Below are 20,318 nucleotides of genomic sequence, written 5' to 3'. Positions count from 1 at the left end.
ACCGTCCACTGCTCTACTGACACCAATCTCTGCTCTACTGACACCGTCCACTGCTCTACTGACACCAATCTCTGCTCTACTGACACCATCCTGAGCTCTAGTGACACCATCCACTGCCCTACTGACACCAATATCTGCTCTACTGACACCATCCACTGCCCTACTGACACCAATCTCTGCTCTACTGACACCATCCACTGCCCTACTGACACGAATCTCTGCTCTACTGACACCATCCACTGCCCTACTGACACCAATATCTGCTCTATTGATGCGTCCACACCCTAATGCAATAGGCTGCGCACACCAATGGCTCAGTGTTGCCAACCGTCCGTTTTTTCACGGACAGTCCGTAAATTCGGGGCACTTTTCTCCTGCCCGTAAATGCCCGTAGCAGGAGAAAAGTGCCCGTTAAAACAATGGCTTCGGCGAGACAATCTGACTGCGCATGCGCGGCGTGCGCCTCGGTCCCATCGCCGGACACTCTAACAGTCAGTGAGTCTCGTCATCATCTCCTCCTCCCCCGCCTGACCGCCTCTGCCTGTGCCCTGCCCATGGCCCGCCCAGAATGTTCCCGCCACTGCCGCCGCGGCCGCTACCTCCCCCAGCCTGAGCCTATCGGATCCACGGTGAGAGTAGCTGTGGCTAGAGAAGAGGAGCACACAGTCAGGACTCAGGAGCCGAGGACACTCATGGAACTTGTGAGAAGGGGGCAGACCCGGCAGAGCCAGAGAAGGACAGTGCCTGTGGGGACTAAAGGGGACAGGGAGGAATGACAGTGCCTGTGGGGACTAAAGGGGACAGGGAAATTGGGAATGACAGTGCCTGTGGGGACTAAAGGGAACAGGGAAATTGGGAATGACAGTGCCTGTGGGGACTAAAGGGGACAGGGAATGAAAGTGCCTGTGGGGACTAAAGGGGACAGGGAATTACAGTGCCTGTGGGGACTAAAGGGAACAGGGAATTACAGTGCCTGTGAGGACTAAAGGGGACAGGGAATGACAGTGCCTGTGGGGGCTGAAGGGGACAGGGAATGACAGTGATGTGGGGGCTGATTCTGAAGGGGACACAGAAGGACAGTACTATGGGGTCTGAAGGGGGCACAGAAGGACAGTACTATGGGGTCTGAAGGGGACACAGAAGGACAGTACTATGGGGTCTGAAGGGGGCACAGAAGGACAGTACTATGGGGTCTGAAGGGGACACAGAAGGACAGTACTATGGGGTCTGAAGGGGGCACAGAAGGACAGTACTATGGGGGCTGAAGGGGACACAGAAGGACAGTACTATGGGGGCTGAAGGGGACACAGAAGGACAGTACTATGGGGGCTGAAGGGGACACAGAAGGACAGTACTATGGGGGCTGAAGGGGACACAGAAGGACAGTACTATGGGGGCTGAAGGGGACACAGAAGGACAGTACTATGGGGGCTGAAGGGGACACAGAAGGACAGTACTATGGGGGCTGAAGGGGACACAGAAGGACAGTACTATGGGGGCTGAAGGGGGCACAGAAGGACAGTACTATGGGGGCTGAAGGGGGCACAGAAGGACAGTACTATGGGGGCTGAAGGGGGCACAGAAGGACAGTACTATGGGGGCTGAAGGGGGCACAGAAGGACAGTACTATGGGGGCTGAAGGGGGCACAGAAGGACAGTACTATGGGGGCTGAAGGGGGCACAGAAGGGCAGTACTATGGGGTCTGAAGGGGACACAGAAGGACAGTACTATTTGGTCTGAAGGGGGCACAGAAGGACAGTACTATGGGGGCTGAAGGGGGCACAGAAGGACAGTACTATGGGGGCTGAAGGGGGCACAGAAGGACAGTACTATGGGGTCTGAAGGGGACACAGAAGGACAGTACTATTTGGTCTGAAGGGGACACAGAAGGACAGTACTATTTGGTCTGAAGGGGGCACAGAAGGACAGTACTATGGGGGCTGAAGGGGGCACAGAAGGACAGTACTATGGGGGCTGAAGGGGGCACAGAAGGACAGTACTATGGGGGCTGAAGGGGGCACAGAAGGACAGTACTATGGGGGCTGAAGGGGACACAGAAGGACAGTACTATGGGGGCTGAAGGGGGCACAGAAGGACAGTACTATGGGGTCTGAAGGGGACACAGAAGGACAGTACTATTTGGTCTGAAGGGGGCACAGAAGGACAGTACTATGGGGGCTGAAGGGGGCACAGAAGGACAGTACTATTTGGTCTGAAGGGGGCACAGAAGGACAGTACTATGGGGGCTGAAGGGGACACAGGACAGTACTATGGGGGCTGAAGGGGACACAGAAGGACAGTACTATGGGGGCTGAAGGGGGCACAGAAGGACAGTGCTGTAGAGGGTATATGAAGGTGGGCAGAGGAGGACTCTGCTGTGGGAGGGTGATGTAAAAGGTGGCAGAGGTGGACACTGATGTGGAGGGTGAAGGGGGGCAGATTAGGACACTACTGTTGGGGGGGGGGGGGAATGGGGGGTGTCTGCAGCCTCTAAATACCTCCTGTACCATGTCCGCGCAGCCTCTGACCATCTCCTGTAGAACGTTTGCAGTCTCTGACCTCCTCCGGTATCATGTTCGCAGCCTCTAACCACCTCCTGTATGATGTCCACAGCATCTGACCACCTCCCGTATCATTTCCGCAGCCTCTTACCACCCTCAGGTAAGTGACAGCACTGCCAGGCCAGGCTAAGGGGGGGTCACTGATGCAAGGGCTGGGTGAATACAATAATGTAAGGGGGAACTGATATAAAGGTTTCCCCCTTATAGCAGGGAATCCCCCCCTTACCTTAGTGTAATTAATCTGTGGAAGGTGGTCTCTGGTCACCAGAGTCCCCCCCCCCATCAGAGTTCCTGATATTCCTCTCTACATCAGAGTCTGCAGGATTCTCCCCTTACAGTGCAAAGGGGGAACTCTGCGGACTCTGATGTAAAAGGGAACTCTGATGTAAAGGGGAATGCAGTGGACTCTGATATAAGGCGGTTTCTGGTCACCAGAGCCCCCTCTTAAATCAGAGTTCCCCCTTAAATCAAGATCTGCAGCATTCCTCTTTATGTCAGAGTTACACTGTAAGGGAAATCCTGCACACTCTGATATATGGGGGAACGCTGTGCTGGCTGGGTTATAATAATCTGATCTTCATGTAAATGGAGAAATATGGTTTTTGACTTTTGTTTAACCTAAACACATTGCTAATAGCACCATCTACATGTTTATAGTTTAAGTATTGATATTTGCACGGTTTAGCACTGAAAACAGCCTGTTTATGTACATTTTTGCAGTGCCAGTAAAAAATTTGTGCCGTCCGTAAATTTTGGACATTCTGCCAGTAAATTTCCCTCCGGGGGGTTGGCAACACTGCAATGGCTAGACATCATATAGTTCATCAGACCTCAACTTCCTCCCCTCTGGGGAACACTGGAACTCTTCCTTCTTAGCAACGTGCGTCCTTCAGAAAAACCATAAAGACACCCACTGTGTTCTGTGTTAGGTAAATTCACATTCAGTAAAGAGAAAGAACAATTTGGAGTGAGTCTCTTCCTAAAGCAAGTGGCCTTTACCTGGGGAGCCTTATGAGGAAGATGTCTTAGTCAGAGACAGTGGTGCCCTGGTAAGTGGGGGTTAGGCATTGTGTCTTCATCATGTATCCAGGTGGTTGGCATGACTCTCTAGAGGCCAGGTTGGCAACCACAGGAGATGAGAACCTGTAAACTATGTGGGAAGTTTCCTGATAGGTCTATAGGCCATAACAAGTGATGCAGCACTTAGAATGGAGGTAACCTATGTTCCTAGTACTGTATGATGGTACAGACATTTGGGATGGAGCCAGCCTATGTTCCATGTATGATGTTCAGGACATTTGGGATGGAGGTCTCCAATGTCCTTAGTATGATATTCTGGACACTTTGGATGGAGGTCTCCTATATCCCTAGTATGATATTTTAGACACTTGGGATGGAGGTTACTTATGTCCCTAGTATTGTGTTCCAGGCACTTAGGATGGAGTTCTCCTATGTCCCTAGTATGATGTTCTGGACACTTGGGATGGTGGTCTCTTATGTCCCTAGTATGGTGTTCCAGACATTTGGGATTGGGGTCTCCTATGTCCCTAGTATGATGTTCAGGACACCCCGGATGGAGGTCTCTTGTGTCCCTCCTATGGTGTTCTGGACACATAGGGTGAAGGTCTCCTATGTCCCTAGTATGATATTCGGGACACTTGGGATGGAGGTCTCCTGTGTCCCTCTTATGGTGTTCTGAACACTTGAGGTGAAGGTCTCCTATATCCTTAGTATGATATTCAGGACACTTGGGATGGAGATCTCCTATGTCCCTTTAATGGTGTTCTGGACACTTGGGGTGAAGGTCTCCTATATCCCTAGTATGATAATCAGGACACTTGGGATGGAGGTCTCCTGTGTCCCTCTTATGGTGTTCTGAACACTTGGGGTGAAGGTCTCCTATATCCTTAGTATGATATTCGGGACACTTGGGATGGAGGTCTCCTGTGTCCCTCTTATGGTGTTCTGGACACTTGGGGTGAAAGTCTCCTATGTCCCTCTTATGGTGTTCTGGACACTTGGGGTGAAAGTCTCCTATGTCCCTCTTATGGTGTTCTGGACACTTGGCGTGAAGGTCTCCTATATCCCTAGTATGATATTCGGGACACTTGGGATGGAGATCTCCTGTGTCCCTCTTATGGCGTTCTGGACACTTGGGGTGAAGGTCTCCTATATCCTTAGTATGATAATCAGGACACTTGGGATGGAGGTCTCCTGTGTCCCTCTTATGGCGTTCTGGACACTTGGGGTGAAGGTCTCCTATATCCTTAGTATGATAATCAGGACACTTGGGATGGAGGTCTCCTGTGTCCCTCTTATGGTGTTCTGGACACTTGGGGTGAAGGTCTCCTATATCCTTAGTATGATAATCAGGACACTTGGGATGGAGGTCTCCTGTGTCCCTCTTATGGTGTTCTGGACACTTGGGGTGAAGGTCTCCTATGTCCCTCTTATGGTGTTCTGGACACTTGGGGTGAAGGTCTCCTATATCCTTAGTATGATAATCAGGACACTTGGGATGGAGGTCTCTTGTGTTCCTCTTATGGTGTTCTGGACACTTGGGGTGAAGGTCTCCTATATCCTTAGTATGATAATCAGGACACTTGGGATGGAGGTCTCCTGTGTCCCTCTTATGGCGTTCTGGACACTTGGGGTGAAGGTCTCCTATATCCTTAGTATGATAATCAGGACACTTGGGATGGAGGTCTCCTGTGTCCCTCTTATGGTGTTCTGGACACTTGGGGTGAAGGTCTCCTATATCCTTAGTATGATAATCAGGACACTTGGGATGGAGGTCTCCTGTGTCCCTCTTATGGTGTTCTGGACACTTGGGGTGAAGGTCTCCTATGTCCCTCTTATGGTGTTCTGGACACTTGGGGTGAAGGTCTCCTATATCCTTAGTATGATAATCAGGACACTTGGGATGGAGGTCTCCTGTGTCCCTCTTATGGTGTTCTGGACACTTGGGGTGAAGGTCTCCTATGTCCCTCTTATGGTGTTCTGGGCACTTGGGGTGAAGGTCTCCTATGTCCCTAGTATAATATTCAGGACGCTTGGGATGGAGGTCTCCTGTGTCCCTCTTCTGGTGTTCTGGACACTTGGGGTGAAGGTCTCCTATATCCTTAGTATGATATTCGGGACACTTGGGATGGAGGTCTCCAATGTCCCTCTTATGGTGTTCTGGACACTTGGGGTGAAGGTCTCCTATATCCTTAGTATGATATTCAGGACACTTGGGATGGAGGTCTCCTGTGTCCCTCTTATGGTGTTCTGGACACTTAGGGTGAAGGTCTCCTATGTCCCTAGTATGATATTCGGGACACTTGGGATGGAGGCCTCCTGTGTCCCTCTTATGGTGTTCTGGACACTTGGGGTGAAGGTCTCCTATGTCCCTAGTATGATATTCAGGACACTTGGGGTGAAGGTCTCCTATGTCCCTAGTATGATGATCAGGACACTTGGGATGGAGGTCTCCTGTGTCCCTCTTCTGGTGTTCTGGACACTTGGGGTGAAGGTCTCCTATATCCTTAGTATGATATTCGGGACACTTGGGATGGAGGTCTCCTATGTCCCTCTTATTGTGTTCTGGACACTTGGGGTGAAGGTCTCCTATATCCTTATTATGATAATCGGGACACTTGGGATGGAGGTCTCCTATGTCCCTCTTATTGTGTTCTGGACACTTGGGGTGAAGGTCTCCTATATCCTTAGTATGATAATCGGGACACTTGGGGTGAAGGTCTCCTATGTCCCTAGTATGATATTCAGGATACTTGGGATGGAGGCCTCCTGTGTCCCTCTTATGGTGTTCTGGACACTTGGGGTGAAGGTCTCCTATGTCCCTAGTATGATAATCAGGACACTTGGGAAGGCGGTCTCCTATGTCCCTCTTATGGTGTTTTGGACACTTGGGGTGAAGGTCTCCTATGTCCCTAGTATGATATTCGGGACACTTGGGATGGAGGTCTCCTATGTCCCTGTTATGGTGTTCTGGACACATGGGACGGAGGTCTCCTATGTCCCTCTTATGGTCTTCTGAACACTTGGGATGAAGGTCTCCTGTGTCCCTCTTACGGTGTTCTGGACACTTGGAGTGAAGGTCTCCTATGTCCCTAGCATGATGTTCGTGACACTTGGTTTTGAAGGCTCTTATGCCCCTAGTATGATGTTCTGAACATAGGCCCCCTAGTGTTGGATCTGGCTTATCAATCACCGCTTGAGGTGCCACAGGCAGGATCAACAGGCAATAAGACACACACTATTATTATATTTATTGTAGAGTGTATAGTGGGCTTTTTTGAAGGGTTTCTGACACTTTATTGGTCATGTTAGAATAATGCTCCTGTATTTGGAGACAACCCATCAGCGGCATGTTGCATGTGTTGCCCCTTTTGCTGACTGGATGTTTACTGGTGACCTACATTCTGTGGTTGGAGGTGTGAGGTAGTAAATACAAAAGGACGAATGTACAAGAGGACGAATGTTCTTCCAGCACATTGGACATTGGTGAGCTCTGACCAGTGACAGGATCCTTAGGTGATGAGTCTAAGGGGTATTGGGCGTTGAACACTTCAGGGAATGGTCGGAGATTTGATTTGGAGCTCAAAGCGAAGAGGTGATGTTTCAGGCACTGGAGGCAGGAGGTAAAGGTGATTTAGGCATTGAGGGGTGCAGAGGGGAGTGTTTAGGATGCTTTCAGAAAGAAGAGGACCCATAGGACTTCATATACAGTAGCCATGTCAGCAGAATGGAGAGGTGGAATGGGAGATGCAATCTATGAATATTGTGGTCACCCTCAGACTTCCGTAGAAGAAATATATGAATCACAAGACTGGCTGAACAGAAGATTGAATCATTCACAATCACCAGATCTCTCTCTATATTGTACAGTAAATAACACTGAGACATAATTAATAAAATTGGAGGAATAATTTGCATTTATTAAAGGTATGCACTGTGATATACAGAATATATTATATATGTTCTCATTCATATGATAACATAGCAGATATACACATAGACATACACAGCAGATTATTATACAAGCCGTTCAGCACCGGTATATGCAGAGGAGATGCAGATATACGCTATAGCCGACTTCTACAAATGGCAAATGCAGCAAGACAGAGTTTGAGGCTTCCTGAGATGCAGAGTTCTCCAGTCCGTGAGGTATGAAGTGTCAGCTCTGTGTACCAGCCTGGAGGAATGAAGTGTCAGCTCTGTGTACCAGCCTGGAGGAATGAAGTGTCAGTTCTGTGTACCAGCCTGGGAGGTATGAAGTGTCAGCTCTGTGTACCAGCCTGGAGGAATGAAGTGTCAGCTCTGTGTACCAGCCTGGAGGAATGAGGTGTCAGCTCTGTGTACCAGCCTGGAGGAATGAAGTGTCAGTTCTGTGTACCAGCCTGGGAGGTATGAAGTGTCAGCTCTGTTTACTAGTCTGAAGGTATAAAGTGTCAGCTCTGTGTACCAGTCTGTGAGATATGCATTGTCAGCTCTGTGTGCCAGCCTGGAGGAATGAAGTGTCAGCTCTGTGTACCAGCCTGGAGGAATGAAGTGTCAGCTCTGTGTACCAGCCTGGAGGAATGAGGTGTCAGTTCTGTGTACCAGCCTGGGAGGTATGAAGTGTCAGCTCTGTTTACTAGTCTGGAGGTATAAAGTGCCAGCTCTGTGTACCAGTTTGTAAGATGTGAAGTGTCAGCTCCATGTACAAGCCTGGAAGGTATAAAGTGCCAGCTTTGTTTATCAGCCTGGAAGAATGAAGTGTCAGCTCTGTTTATCAGCCTGGAAGAATGAAGTGCCAGCTTTGTTTACCAGCCTGGAAGAATGAAGTGTCAACTCTGTGTACCAGCCTGGGAGGTATGAAGTGTCAGCTCTGTGTACCAGCCTGGGAGGTTTGAAGTGTCAGCTCTGTGTACTAGTCTGCTAAATAAGAGGTATAAGCTTTGTGTACCAACCTAGAAGATATAAAGTGTCAGCTCGGTGTACTGGTCTGAAAGGTATGAAGTGTCAGGTCTGTATACCAGCCTGGAAGGTATGAAGCATCAGCTCTGTGTACCAGTCCCAGAGGTATAAGGTGTCAGCTCTGTGTACCAGCTTGGAAAGTATGAAGTGTCAGCTCTGTGTACCAGCCTGGAAAGTATGAAGTGTCAGCTCTGTGTACCAGCCTGGAAAGTATGAAGTGTCAGCTCTGTGTACCAGCCTGGGAGGACTGAAGTGTCAGCTCTGTGTACCAGCCTGGAAAGTATGAAGTGTCAGCTCTGTGTACCAGCCTGGGAGGACTGAAGTGTCAGCTCTGGATGGCAGTCTGAAAGGTATGAAGTGTCAGCTCTGTGTACCAGCCTGGGAGGTATGAAGTGTGAGCTCTGTGTACCAGCCTGGGAGGTATGAAGTGGCAGCTCTGTGTACACGTCCTAGAGGTATAAATTGTCAGCTATGTATAGCAGCCTGTGAGGTTTGAAATGTCAGCTCTGTGTACTAGTCTGGGAAATGAGAGGTATAACCTCTGTGTACCAGCCCAGTAGGTATGGGATTTAAGCTCTGTGAACCAACCTACAAGATTTGAAGTGTCAGCTCTGTGTACCAGCCTGGAGGAATGAAGTGTCAGCTCTGTGTACCAGCCTGGAGGAATGAAATGTCAGCTCTGTGTACCTGCCTGGATGAAAGAAGTGTCAGCTCTGTGTACCGGCCTGGGAGGTATAAAGTGTCAGCTTTGTGTACAAGCCCAGTAGATATGGGATGTAAGCCCTGTTTACCAACCCAGGAGAGATGAAGTGTGAGCTCTGTGTAACAGCCTGGGAGGTATAAAGTGTCAGCTTTGTGTACAAGCCCAGTAGATATGGGATGTAAGCCCTGTTTACCAACCCAGGAGATATGAAGTGTGAGCTCTGTGTAACAGCCTGGGTGGTATGAAGTGTCAGCTCTGTGTACTAGCCTAGGTGGTATAAAGTGTTAGCTTTGTGTACCAACCTGGAAGGAATAAAGTGTCAGCTCTTTGTACCAGTCCTGAAGGTATTAGGATATTATTGCAGTTGAAGATGCAGCATGTTTTCCCTTCCTGATAATAAAGTTTATTTTGTATAAATTCCCAGAAGTACTCATAGTTATATTATAGAGATAAATGAGCCCCTCCCCCATCCCCACCCCATATTCATATTGCTGTTAGTCCCAGAATATTCCTATTATTTCTGTCCTGGTCCTTGTCCTTCATCGGGCACCCCTTACCCGCGTGCTGGGCTTCGCACTCAGACGTCTCTTTGGCGACATTTTGATGACATCATGAAGAGATGGCTCTTTATAGAGAGCGACTGAAAGACGAGGAGATCAGAGAATCCGAAAGAGAGAAGGGAAAGAAGGGGGAGAGAAAGAAGAGGAAGGGAAAGAAGGGGGAGGGGAAGAAGGGGGAGGGGAAGGGAAAGAAGGGGGAGGGAAGGAAGGGGGAGGGGAAGAAGAAGAAGAAGAAGGGAAAGAAGGGGGAGGGAAAGAAGAAGAAGGGAAAAAAGGGGAAGGGAAGGAAAGGGGAGGGAAGGGAGGGGGAGGGAAAGAAGAAGGAGGTAAAGAAGGGGGAGGGGAAGAAGGGGAGGGAGGAGGGAAACAAGGGGAAGGGGAAGAAGGGGAAGGCGAAGGGAAAGAAGGGGGAGGGTAAGAAAGGGGAGGAAAATAAGGGGGAGGGAAAGAAGGGGAAGGGAAGTAAGAGGGGGGAAGAAGGGGGAGTGAAGGAAGGGGGGTGAAGGAAGGGGAAGGGAAAGGAGGGGAAGGGAAAGAAGGGTAAGAAAAAGAAGGGGGAGGGAAAGTAGGGGAAAGGAAAAGAAGGGGAAGGGAAGTAAGAGGGGGGGAAGCAGGGGGAATGAAGGAAGGGGGGGGTGAAGGAAGGGGAAGGGAAAGGAGGGGAAGGGAAAGAAGGGTAAGAAAAAGAAGGGGGAGGGAAAGTAGGGGAAAGGAAAAGAAGGGGAAGGGAAAAAAAGGGGAAGGGAAAAAAGGGGGAGGGAAAGAAGGGGGAGGGAAAGAAGGGGAAGGGAGAGAAGGGGAAGGGAGAGAAGGGGGAGGGAAAGAAGGGGAAGGGAAAACAGGGGGTGGGAAAGAAGGAGGAGGGAAAGAAGGGGGAGGCAAAGAAGGGGGGGAAGAAGGGGGTGGGAAGGAAGGGGAAAGGAAATATGGGAAGGGAAGAAGGGGTGGGAAAGAAGGGGGAAGGAAAGACGGGGTGGGAAAGAAGGGGGAAGGAAATAAGGGGGAGGGAAAGAAGGGGTGGGAAAGAAGGGGGAAGGAAAGACGGGGTGGGAAAGAAGGGGGAAGGAAATAAGGGGGAGGGAAAGAAGGGTCGGGAAAGAAGGGGGAAGGAAAGACGGGGTGGGAAAGAAGGGGGAAGGAAAGCAGGGGTGGGAAAGAAGGGGTGGGAAAGAAGGGGGAAGGAAAGAAGGGGAGGGGAAGCGAAAGAAGGGGGAGGGAAAGAAGGGGAGGAAAAAGAAGAGGGAGTAATAAGAAGGGGGAGTGAAAGAAGGGGGAGGGAAAGAAGGGGGAGGGAAAGAAGGGGGAGGGAAAAAGAGGAAGGGAAAGAAGGGGAAGGGAAAGGTAATGGAAGGAGACAGAAAGGGAAGGTAGGAAAATGAAAGGAAAAATAAAGGAGGGAAAGGAAAAAGAAATAACAAGAGAAAGAAAGGGAATAGAGGAAGGAAAGGAAAAAGCAGGAAGGGTAAGGGAAGGAAGTGAAAAGGCAGGAAGGTAGGGAAGAAGAAGGAATATAAAGAGACAGGAAGAAACAGAAGGTGATAAAATGAGAGACAAGAAAGAACGAAAGGGAAGGAATATAAAGGGCCAAAAAAAAGAGAAGGTTAAGAAAATAATAAGAAGTGAAGTAATGAAGGGAATGAAAACAAAATAGTAAATAAAGAGAAAGAAAGTAAGGGAAGAGGGGAATAGAAAAAATAGGAAGTTAGGGAAGGGGAGGAATATAAAGAAAAGTGAAGTAAGGAAGGGAAGGGAAACAAAGAGGAAGAAATAAGGGAAGGGGAGGAATGTAAAAATAAAAAAATAAAAGAAGGTTGGAAATATTATGGGACAGGAAGTAAGGAAGAGAAAGAAAACACCAAGGAGGAAAGTAAGGGAAGGGAACAAATACACAGGAAAAGTAAGGGAAGGAAAATAAAAATAAAGCAAGTAAGGGAAAGGGAGAAATATAAAGAAAATAAGAAAATTGGATATAAAGAGAAATTAATTAAGGAAGGTAAGGAAAACAAATAGAAAGAAAGTAAGGGAAGGGAAGGGAAGGAATGGGTCGGGAAGGACGACAAAATAAAAGTAAGGGAAGACAAATAAAAATAAAGCAAGTAAGGGAATGGGAAAAATATAAAGATAAAGAAAATAAGGAAAGGGGATATAAAGAGAAATTAATTAAGGAAGGTAAGGAAAACAAATAGAAAGAAAGTAAGAGAAGGGGGGAAAATATGAAGATAAAGAAAATAAGGGAAGGTGAGAAATATAAAAAAGGAAGGTAAGGGAAGATGAGGAATAAAATGAGAAAGTAAGGGAGGGAAAATAAGGAGAAAGTAAGACAAAGAAGGGGAGAGGTATAAAAAGAAAAGGGGAAAAATAGTATGAGATAGAAAATAAAGAGAAAAGAGGTAAGGGAAGTTGAGGAATATAAAAATAAAAAATAAGGGAAGGAAGGGAATATTATGAGAAAGGAAGTAAGGAAGGGAATGAAAACAAAAAGAAAGAAAGTAAGGGAAGGGAAGGGATGGGTCAGGAAGGAACACAAAAGAAATGTAAGAGAAGGCAAATAAAAATAAATCAAGTAAGGGAAAGGGAAAAATATAAAGATAAAGAAAATAAGGGAAGGAAGAGGAAATATATAGAGAAAGGAAATAGGGAAGCGAAGGAAAACAAAGAGAAAGAAAGTAAGGGATGGGGACGAATGAGAAGATAAAGGGAATAAGGGAAGGAAAATAAAGAGGAAGTAAAAGAAAAGAAGGGATATAAAGATAACGGAAGTAAGGGAAGAGGAGGATTATAAGGAGAAAGTATAAAGAAAGGAAAGGGAAAGGAAGAAAGTTAAGAGGAGGAGAAAGAGCAGAACCATAGAAACAGAAGGGAAGAGAGAAAGTTACAAGAAAAAACTATGAGCAGAACTTCCATCTAAACCACTTCCTCCACCCCCCCCCCCCCATAGCATCCATTTCTTACCCTCACTGAGTTTGGGCAGGAAGTGGGCAGCGGGTCTGTGCCGCTTTACCCGGTTCCCCTCCATGGGTTTTCCATCATTTCTCAGGCCCAAGTACCATCCACGACCAGAGCTGCGTTGGCGGTAAAGCGTGGACGAGTAGGTGACAAAGTAATTATCGAAGACACTCTCCTTGAAGCGACACTCGGCTGTAAAATGAAGCTGCAGGAAAGAATGTGGGAGGAGAAAAGATCATTTGTGGTCAGATGTTAGGAGATAGTTTGTGTATTTCCAGAGAGTAAGCATTCTACATCAATATTATATGTTTTCCATTGAAGCTGAACTCCAAGTCCACAAAAAAAAAAAAAATTGATATGTTTATGTTGTTATTTTTAAATTAGTGTCTCTGCCCCTCCCATAATGGTGATATTTCCTGCAGTAGTTTGTGTCTCTGTCCCTCCCACAAATGTGACATCTCCACACAGTAGTTTGTGTCTTTCCTCTTCTAGAAGGCCATTCTGTGGGACTCCACTGGGGAAGGGTGAAACTATTATTAAGCTCGTAATGGCCAAAGAAATTGGGCAGAACTGAGCATTCTGATGGGGAGAGCTCACTATTGGAGTCTGCAATATATAAATCTAAGATATCAATGTCATGTAGAACAGAAGAAAATGAGGCAGGCTCTCTGGTGGCCCATAGCATTCATCATGGGACAATAGAATGGTTTGAGCAAATTGTAGGATACATGTTTGATGGGTCTAACTGAAGAAGTTCTGTCTTTCTTTGCAATGCCCATTAAGTGTCTCCCTTATGTGTTCCAACCTGCACTAAGCATAAAAAGAAAGTAGCTGCTTGAGACAGACCCTTTGTACCCCAAATCCATACTGCCTGCTTCATTTTCTGTCTAAGAGATGGATTGACTCTGGCATCCTGGACCTTCAGAGTCTACTCTTTGGGGTATTGTTCTTAGTTTGCAGAAGACAATTTAAGGCATTGTTCTTTAATAATAGCCTGTAGGCGGATGCAGTATGGACCCCCCTTTGTAGGTGGCACTAGGTTTGTGAGGAAATACAGAAGAGGAAGGAAGTTATGAGGAACATAGTTCCTCTATGACTTCCTGCTGTCATTAGGAGAGCAGCTGTCCCATTTGATGCTGATGCCCTGCATGACCTCCATGGCCCTCTTGGGTGAGGGTGATGCTTATTTAAGACACTGGCTCCCTAATTTTTTGCACATTCTGCGAGTGGTTACAGTAGGGACAGGTTCCCTGTCTGTTTGGGACACCGTATAGCATTAGGGAGAGGTCCTGGAGGAGTAGGGACAGTGCAAGGACCACGTTATTCTCCACTGTAGGAAACCTCCCAATTGGGTTAGACCATGCCAGGTCATGTTCTCGGTCCTCATTGCAGAATCCATGAGCGTACTTTCAAGCCAAAGTACCGCTGCTACAGGTTCCATAAGTGGCTCTGTGCAGCTGTGCTCTCCTGCTGGTCCTAGTTGTACTTGGTTGGAACTTTCTGTAATATGCGGTTCAGCTAACTCGGCCTCTGTGTGGTTTCTGCCGCCATCACACCATGATGCACTCTACTCACAAGCATCTTGGGAAGCCCTAAGCAGTATCTCAAGAAATTCATCCAAGGCTTCACATTCAGAAGATGCTCACCGATCCATAGAGGCAACCCTCAGAATTCATGGCGATGTACTGGCCAATGGCCGAGCTCTGGATGGCCACCACCCTAAGACCCACAGGGATAACGTTGAAGAGAGCTAAGAGAACAGAAGAAAATAAAGGTTATGGAAAGAGTAATAGACACATGAAACAAACGTATTGAAAATTAACACAAAATTACAAATTCAGCATTTTTGCAGTGCTTCAGGCCACCTTCTTCCCTTAAATCTGACACCTTATTAAAAATTATTTGGTGTCCAGTGCAGGCTATTCCCAGTCCTGCCCATAACAGGGTCTATTCTCCATTGAGGGCCCAGGATACACCCTCACAAGTGTAGCACCCTCTTAGGTAGGTACTAGGATTAGATCTGTGTAGCTCTACCCCCAAAGGAGCCATTTGAGTATGTTTGGTTCTGTTCTCAACTAAACCCCTGTTCTTTATTTATATCATGAGACAGGTCTACTTGGTTGGTGGCAGACTGGAGGGTGAGTGCATCGGACTGGGGGCTGGCTGGCTTCCATGCACCTCTCTTAATCCTTTTCAATTGTTTTTTTTCTGATATAGGGATGGAGACGCTGGGCATACCTGCTGGTGTCCCACCTAAAGTCCCACATAGCCCACATTGTTTATGGTTCTGTACTCTGCCTCTCAACAATAAAAGGGGTAACCCAGTAATAAGAGATAGCAAATTCAGATATATGACAGTATAAATCAAGACCACATGCAGATTTTAAATAATACAGTTAAAGCTCTAATGTGGCCTATGTGCTCAGGCATGAAGGGGAACAGGATTGGCTTGTTAAAGGTCAGTCTGTTTCTCTCAAATTCTGAAATCACAGATCCAGGCAATAAACACGCGATGAAATACACAATAATATAAATCATCAACTTTAGGATTCACGTTAGAGTTCCTCTTTAGTGAAAATTTCTAGGGCCACCAAATCACTGCTACTGAAGGAGAAACAGGAAGGTCCTCACAATGGAGATATCTGGTTTCTTCAGCTAGCCGGACATTGGTGCACTTGGTGTCCTTTCTTGCAGGATGAGCAGAGTATATTTGGAAGCATCTTGGCAAGGCAAAAGTGATGACTGACTGGCAGTAATCTGGTAAGTAATCTGGTAAGCAAGGCAGATACTATGACTGCTCAGCCGGGTGTGAGTGTTTCTTAAAAAATGGAGTGTATTTATTCCACATCAAACGAATGGCAAAATATAAAACATACACACTGTGAGTGCAGGACAAAACGGTAGACGCGTTTCATGACTAGATGTGTCGCTTACTCATTACCCAAAGTAATGAGTAAGCGACACCCTCTATAAAGAGACTCTGTTCTTGTGAGGAAAGAGTTTGCATTTTACTAATATTACTACTTCAAAGCTAAGACCGCTGTTTGTTGTAAGGATAGACAGAAGGAAAACGTAGTCCTCAAGTTGTAACAGTTCCTGGTTTAGAGTATTCCACTCAAATACCCTCAACCCTATCCAAGACCTGGGCAGTATTCCAGTGGCTCCTACAGAAGTAGTGGTACACAAGAATAATCTCATCCCTGGCATCCTCTGCTCTTCTCCAAAACACTCACATTGTTCCCCGCGTTCCTTCATTATGTCATGTACAGTTAGTTTCCGCCAGTACACCTATATCCTGCCCCTCTTGTTCTATTCAGGAGGCTATTTACTACACCTGACTGACAGGATGTTGCTTTAAGTGGGCACAGAAGCTGCCACATGGAACCTCCACCAACCTGCTGGATCAAAAACAAGAACAAACTTACAGACTTTAGCACATCTGATTATCACACCTACTGTGCATGACCTTGTTGGACATTGTGTTTCAAAGGAGCATTAATATGGAGTCTCCCCCACCGTGCAGCTAAAACAGACACCACTATTCTATATCCCATTCAGCAGGATGTGGAAACCTTACAAGCGGACCTGAACAAAATAATGGGGTGGGCAACTACATGGCAGATGAGGTTTAATGTTGAAAAATGTAAAGTAATGCACTTGGGGCCCAGAAACCAGAAAGCAAGCTACTCACTAGGGGGGAACCTCTGGGTGAGTCTAGGATGGAAAAGGACTTGGGGGTACTGGTAGACAACAGGCTTGGCAGTGGCATGCAATGCCAAGCCGCTGCAAGCAAAGCCAACAGAATACTGGGATGTATAAAAAAGGGGATTCACTCCAGAAATAAAGAGATTATTCTCCCTCTCTACAAGACTCTGGTCCGGCCACATCTGGAGTATTCCGTCCAGTTCTGGGCACCGGTCCTCAGGAAGGATGTGCTGGAACTGGAGAAAGTCCAGAGAAGGGCAACAAAAATAATTAGGGGAATGGAGGACATCAGCTATGAGGAAAGGCTACAAGCACTGAACCTATTCTCTCTGGAGAAGAGACAATTGAGGGGGGATATGATATCAATGTACAAATACTGTACTGGTGACCCTAGCATAAGGAACAAACTATTCAGAGAAAGGAGATACAATAAGACACGTGGCCACTCACTAAAACTAGAGGAAAGGCGGTTTAACCTTAAAATACGCAGGGGGTTCTTCACTGTCAGAGCAGTAAGGATGTGGAATTCTCTTCCACAAGCAGTCGCATCAGCAGGGAGCATCGATAGTTTCAAAAAACTATTAGATGGGCACCTTAACCACTTGCCGACTGCTCACAGTATATTTACTGCGGCAGTCAGCCCCGGCCAGGCAGAGTGACGTAGGTCTACGTCGCTCGCCTGTCACTCCTTTTAGAGCCAATAGCGGGCGAGCGCACGCCCGCCTCGGCTCGTTCACAGAGGAGTGCGGGCGTGTGACCGGCGGACCCGATGTCCGCCGGTCACACTACGATCGCCGGTACAGCGGGAGAAAGACAGAGCGGCTTATGTAAACTATGTCATTTTTGCAGTAACAGTGCATATATATAGCACTGATTACTGCAGTAATGTCACTGGTAACCCCAAAAGTGTCAAAAATGTCAGTCAAGGGTCCGATCTGTCCGCCGCAATGTCGCAGTACCGCAAAAAAAAACGCAGATCGCCGCCATTACTCGTTAAAAAAAAAAACACCAAAAATGACAAAAATCTTTCCCTTTGTTAGTAAACGCGATAACTTTTGCGCAAACCAATCAAAATACGCTTTTTGCAATTTTTTTTACCAAACATATGTAGCGTAAAACAATTTGGCCGAAAATGTTAAAAAATTTTGATTTTTACATTTTTTTGGGGGGGAATTTAATATAAAAAAAATGTGAAAAATATTGTTATTTTTGCAAAAATTACGCTCTTTTTTTGTTTATAGAGCATGATCAAAAAATCGCACAGGTGATCAAATACCACCAAAAGAAAGCTCTGTTTGTGGGAAAAAATGACGTGAAATTCGTTTTAGGTACAGCGTCGAACAATTGTCCGTCAAAGTCACGTAGTAAAAAATCGCAAAAAAAACCCCTGGTCAGGAAGGGGGTAAAATCTTCGGGGGCTTAAGTGGTTAAGACCACAACATACAGGGATATACAATGTACAACATACAGGGGTATACAATGTACAACATACAGGGGTATACAATGTACAACATACAGGGGTATACAATGTACAACATACAGGGGTATACAATGTACAACATACAGGGGTATACAATGTACGGTTAGCAGCAAACACACACACACACATCATAGGTTGAACTGGATGGACTGATGTCTTTTTTCAACCTCACTAACTATGTAACTATGTAACTATGTAATTCAAAATCCATGGTCATTAATATGGACTATCCCCCTTTGCAGGTATAAGAACCTCTTTCCTTCTGGGATGACTTTCCACAAGTTTTTGGAGTGTGTCTGTGGGAATTTATGAGGTCAGATATTAACGATTGGGTGAAAAAAACCCGGTTTACAACTGGCTTTCAAATTCATCACAAGGGTGTTCATTAGGTTGAGGTCAGTGCTCTGTGTAGGACACTTGAGTTCCTCCTTACCAAACTCATCCAACTCTATGGAGGTGGCCTTCACTTTTCTCATAAGGCTTTCCACAAGATTTTGGGTGTCTGTGGGACTTTATGCCTATTTGTAAGGTCAGGTACTGAATGATGTTGGGTGAGAAGACCTGGCTCACAATTGGAATTCCAGTTCATCCCAAGGGTGTTCATTAGGTTGAGGTCAGTGCTCTGTGCAGGACACTTGTGTTTCTCCTCACCAAACTCATCCAACTCTATGACCTGGCTCACAATTGGAGTTCCAATTCATCCCAAAGGTGCTCAGTAGAGTTGATGTCAGGACTATCAAGTTCCTCCACACCAAACTGGTCAAACCATGTTTTTTATGAAGCTGGCTTTGTGCAAAGTCATATCAAAACTGAAAGGAGCCATTCCAAAACGGTTTCCACCAGGTTTGAGTGCCGGTTCACACTAGGGCGACCTGTGAGGCGACCTGGTTGCCTCACAGGTCGCCGCAGGTCGCCTCCCATAGGGAAGCTACGGACCCGTTCTAATAGGAGCGACACAAGTCGCTCCGACTTAGAAAAAGGGTCCGGAGCTTCTTTGGGGCGACCAGGAGGCGACCGCCATAGACTTCAATGTTATGAAGTCCGTGGCGGCCGCTCCGAGGTCGCGGCGCGCTGCTCGCACCGCGACCTTGGAGGTCGCCACCTAAAGTAGCGTCGCGGTAATGTGAACCGGCGCTTACACACAGGGGATGGCTAGAACCTCTCTAATCCAAAAGAGGATTTGTGAAGTTGGGTACTGATGGCTCACATGTTGGGTTTCACATCGGGCACCAAAAAAAAGATACAAAATACCTGGCTCACCATCGCTGTTCTAATCAGGGCTGCTGATAGAAATCGCGGGGCCCCATACAGACTACCTGACAGGGTCCCCCAAGAAATTATTAAATCTTAAAAAAAAAATACATTAAAATCATTATTAGCAGACACAAATATAACTCACAGAATTCCTGTTAAATCTAAAAGATGAAACTGAGTTGATAAATAAATCTCTGTGTGTGGGGGGTTGTTGGGGGGTCATGCACATGGGGCGCTGTGGTCTGTACAGTGTGAATCAGTGGTTCATTTATGTGGCTTGAGTCACCTGAATCTGTACAAACACATCTGCAGGTCCTAATCTGACAGGCGTGGGGGGTGCAGGTGTACGGCCCGAACACAGACAGTGTCCATTTGGGTAGCGCTCACCTGCACACCTGTCCAATCAGGGCCTGAGGCTGTGTTCGTACAGGCGCTGCATCTCCCTAGAATGACAGGTGTCTCCAGCCCAACCCCCTCCTTCACACAGCCAGAGTACCTGAGGGAATGAGCCCTTAATTCTATTTTTCTAACCTAAAAAACAGATCTCTCCAGCAATGTGCTGTCACTACTAAGAGGGATTCCACCTTACTCTAGTCTTCTCTCTGGATTCTTGGGCTGCAGTTGTTTGGCCAAACTGTAATGATGTAACTCACACGCGTGCGCGCAGGTGTCCTGGTCACAGCACAGCTCTCTCAATGGATGGTATATCATCACTGAGAACGCAGTGCACATGCGTTGGTGCTATCACAGGCTGCTACCTTTATAAGATATTCACTGAACCTACAGGTAAGTCCTATTATAGGCTTACCTGTAGATAGAAGATAAAAGATGGAGTTTGATAAATCCAGTTGGCGTCCCTCTGACGAAACGCGTAGGGCGGAGTCACGTACGTCTAACGTCACTTCCGGTTGTCGGCCGTGGAACGCGGAAGCATCCCGGCGCGCACCGTTCCTTTGATCCTGATCGCCGTAACGAGTGAGTCTACTACGTTGTTTTACTACTGTTTTGGATTTAACATTTACCATGGGGTTTTCTTCTGTTTATGTGAGCACCTAGGGCATCCGCCACCGGCTCAGAACTGCTCCCCTGCTACGGAGAAGAGACCCCCCGCATAACCCTTGTACAGGTCATATCACTGAAAATGCCA

General features: G+C 47.0%; 1 protein-coding gene across 4 annotated transcripts in view; it reads right to left on the bottom strand.

The window, feature by feature from the left end:
- Positions 1-8,880: 8,880 nt before the first annotated feature.
- FGF11 (fibroblast growth factor 11) overlaps positions 8,881-20,318 on the bottom strand; it is a 66,987-nt gene continuing 55,549 nt past the window's right edge. The window contains exons 3-6 of one of the 4 annotated variants that reach the window (XR_014225212.1): positions 14,379-14,482; positions 12,739-12,937; positions 9,529-9,866; positions 8,881-8,901 (exon numbers count right to left, since the gene is read on the bottom strand). Coding sequence is in view for 1 of the 4 variants with exons in the window: in XM_082255873.1 (XP_082111999.1) it covers positions 9,766-9,866; positions 12,739-12,937; positions 14,379-14,482 (404 nt within the window). In the remaining 3 variants the exon portion in view is untranslated. The other 3 variants (XR_014225213.1, XR_014225214.1, XM_082255873.1) reach the window with 3 other exon arrangements.

The sequence above is a fragment of the Pelophylax lessonae genome, assembly GCF_965119305.1.
Source record: "Pelophylax lessonae genome assembly, chromosome: 4".
NCBI classification, from domain to species: domain Eukaryota; kingdom Metazoa; phylum Chordata; class Amphibia; order Anura; family Ranidae; genus Pelophylax; species Pelophylax lessonae.
This window is presented reverse-complemented; position numbering and strand designations above follow the sequence as displayed.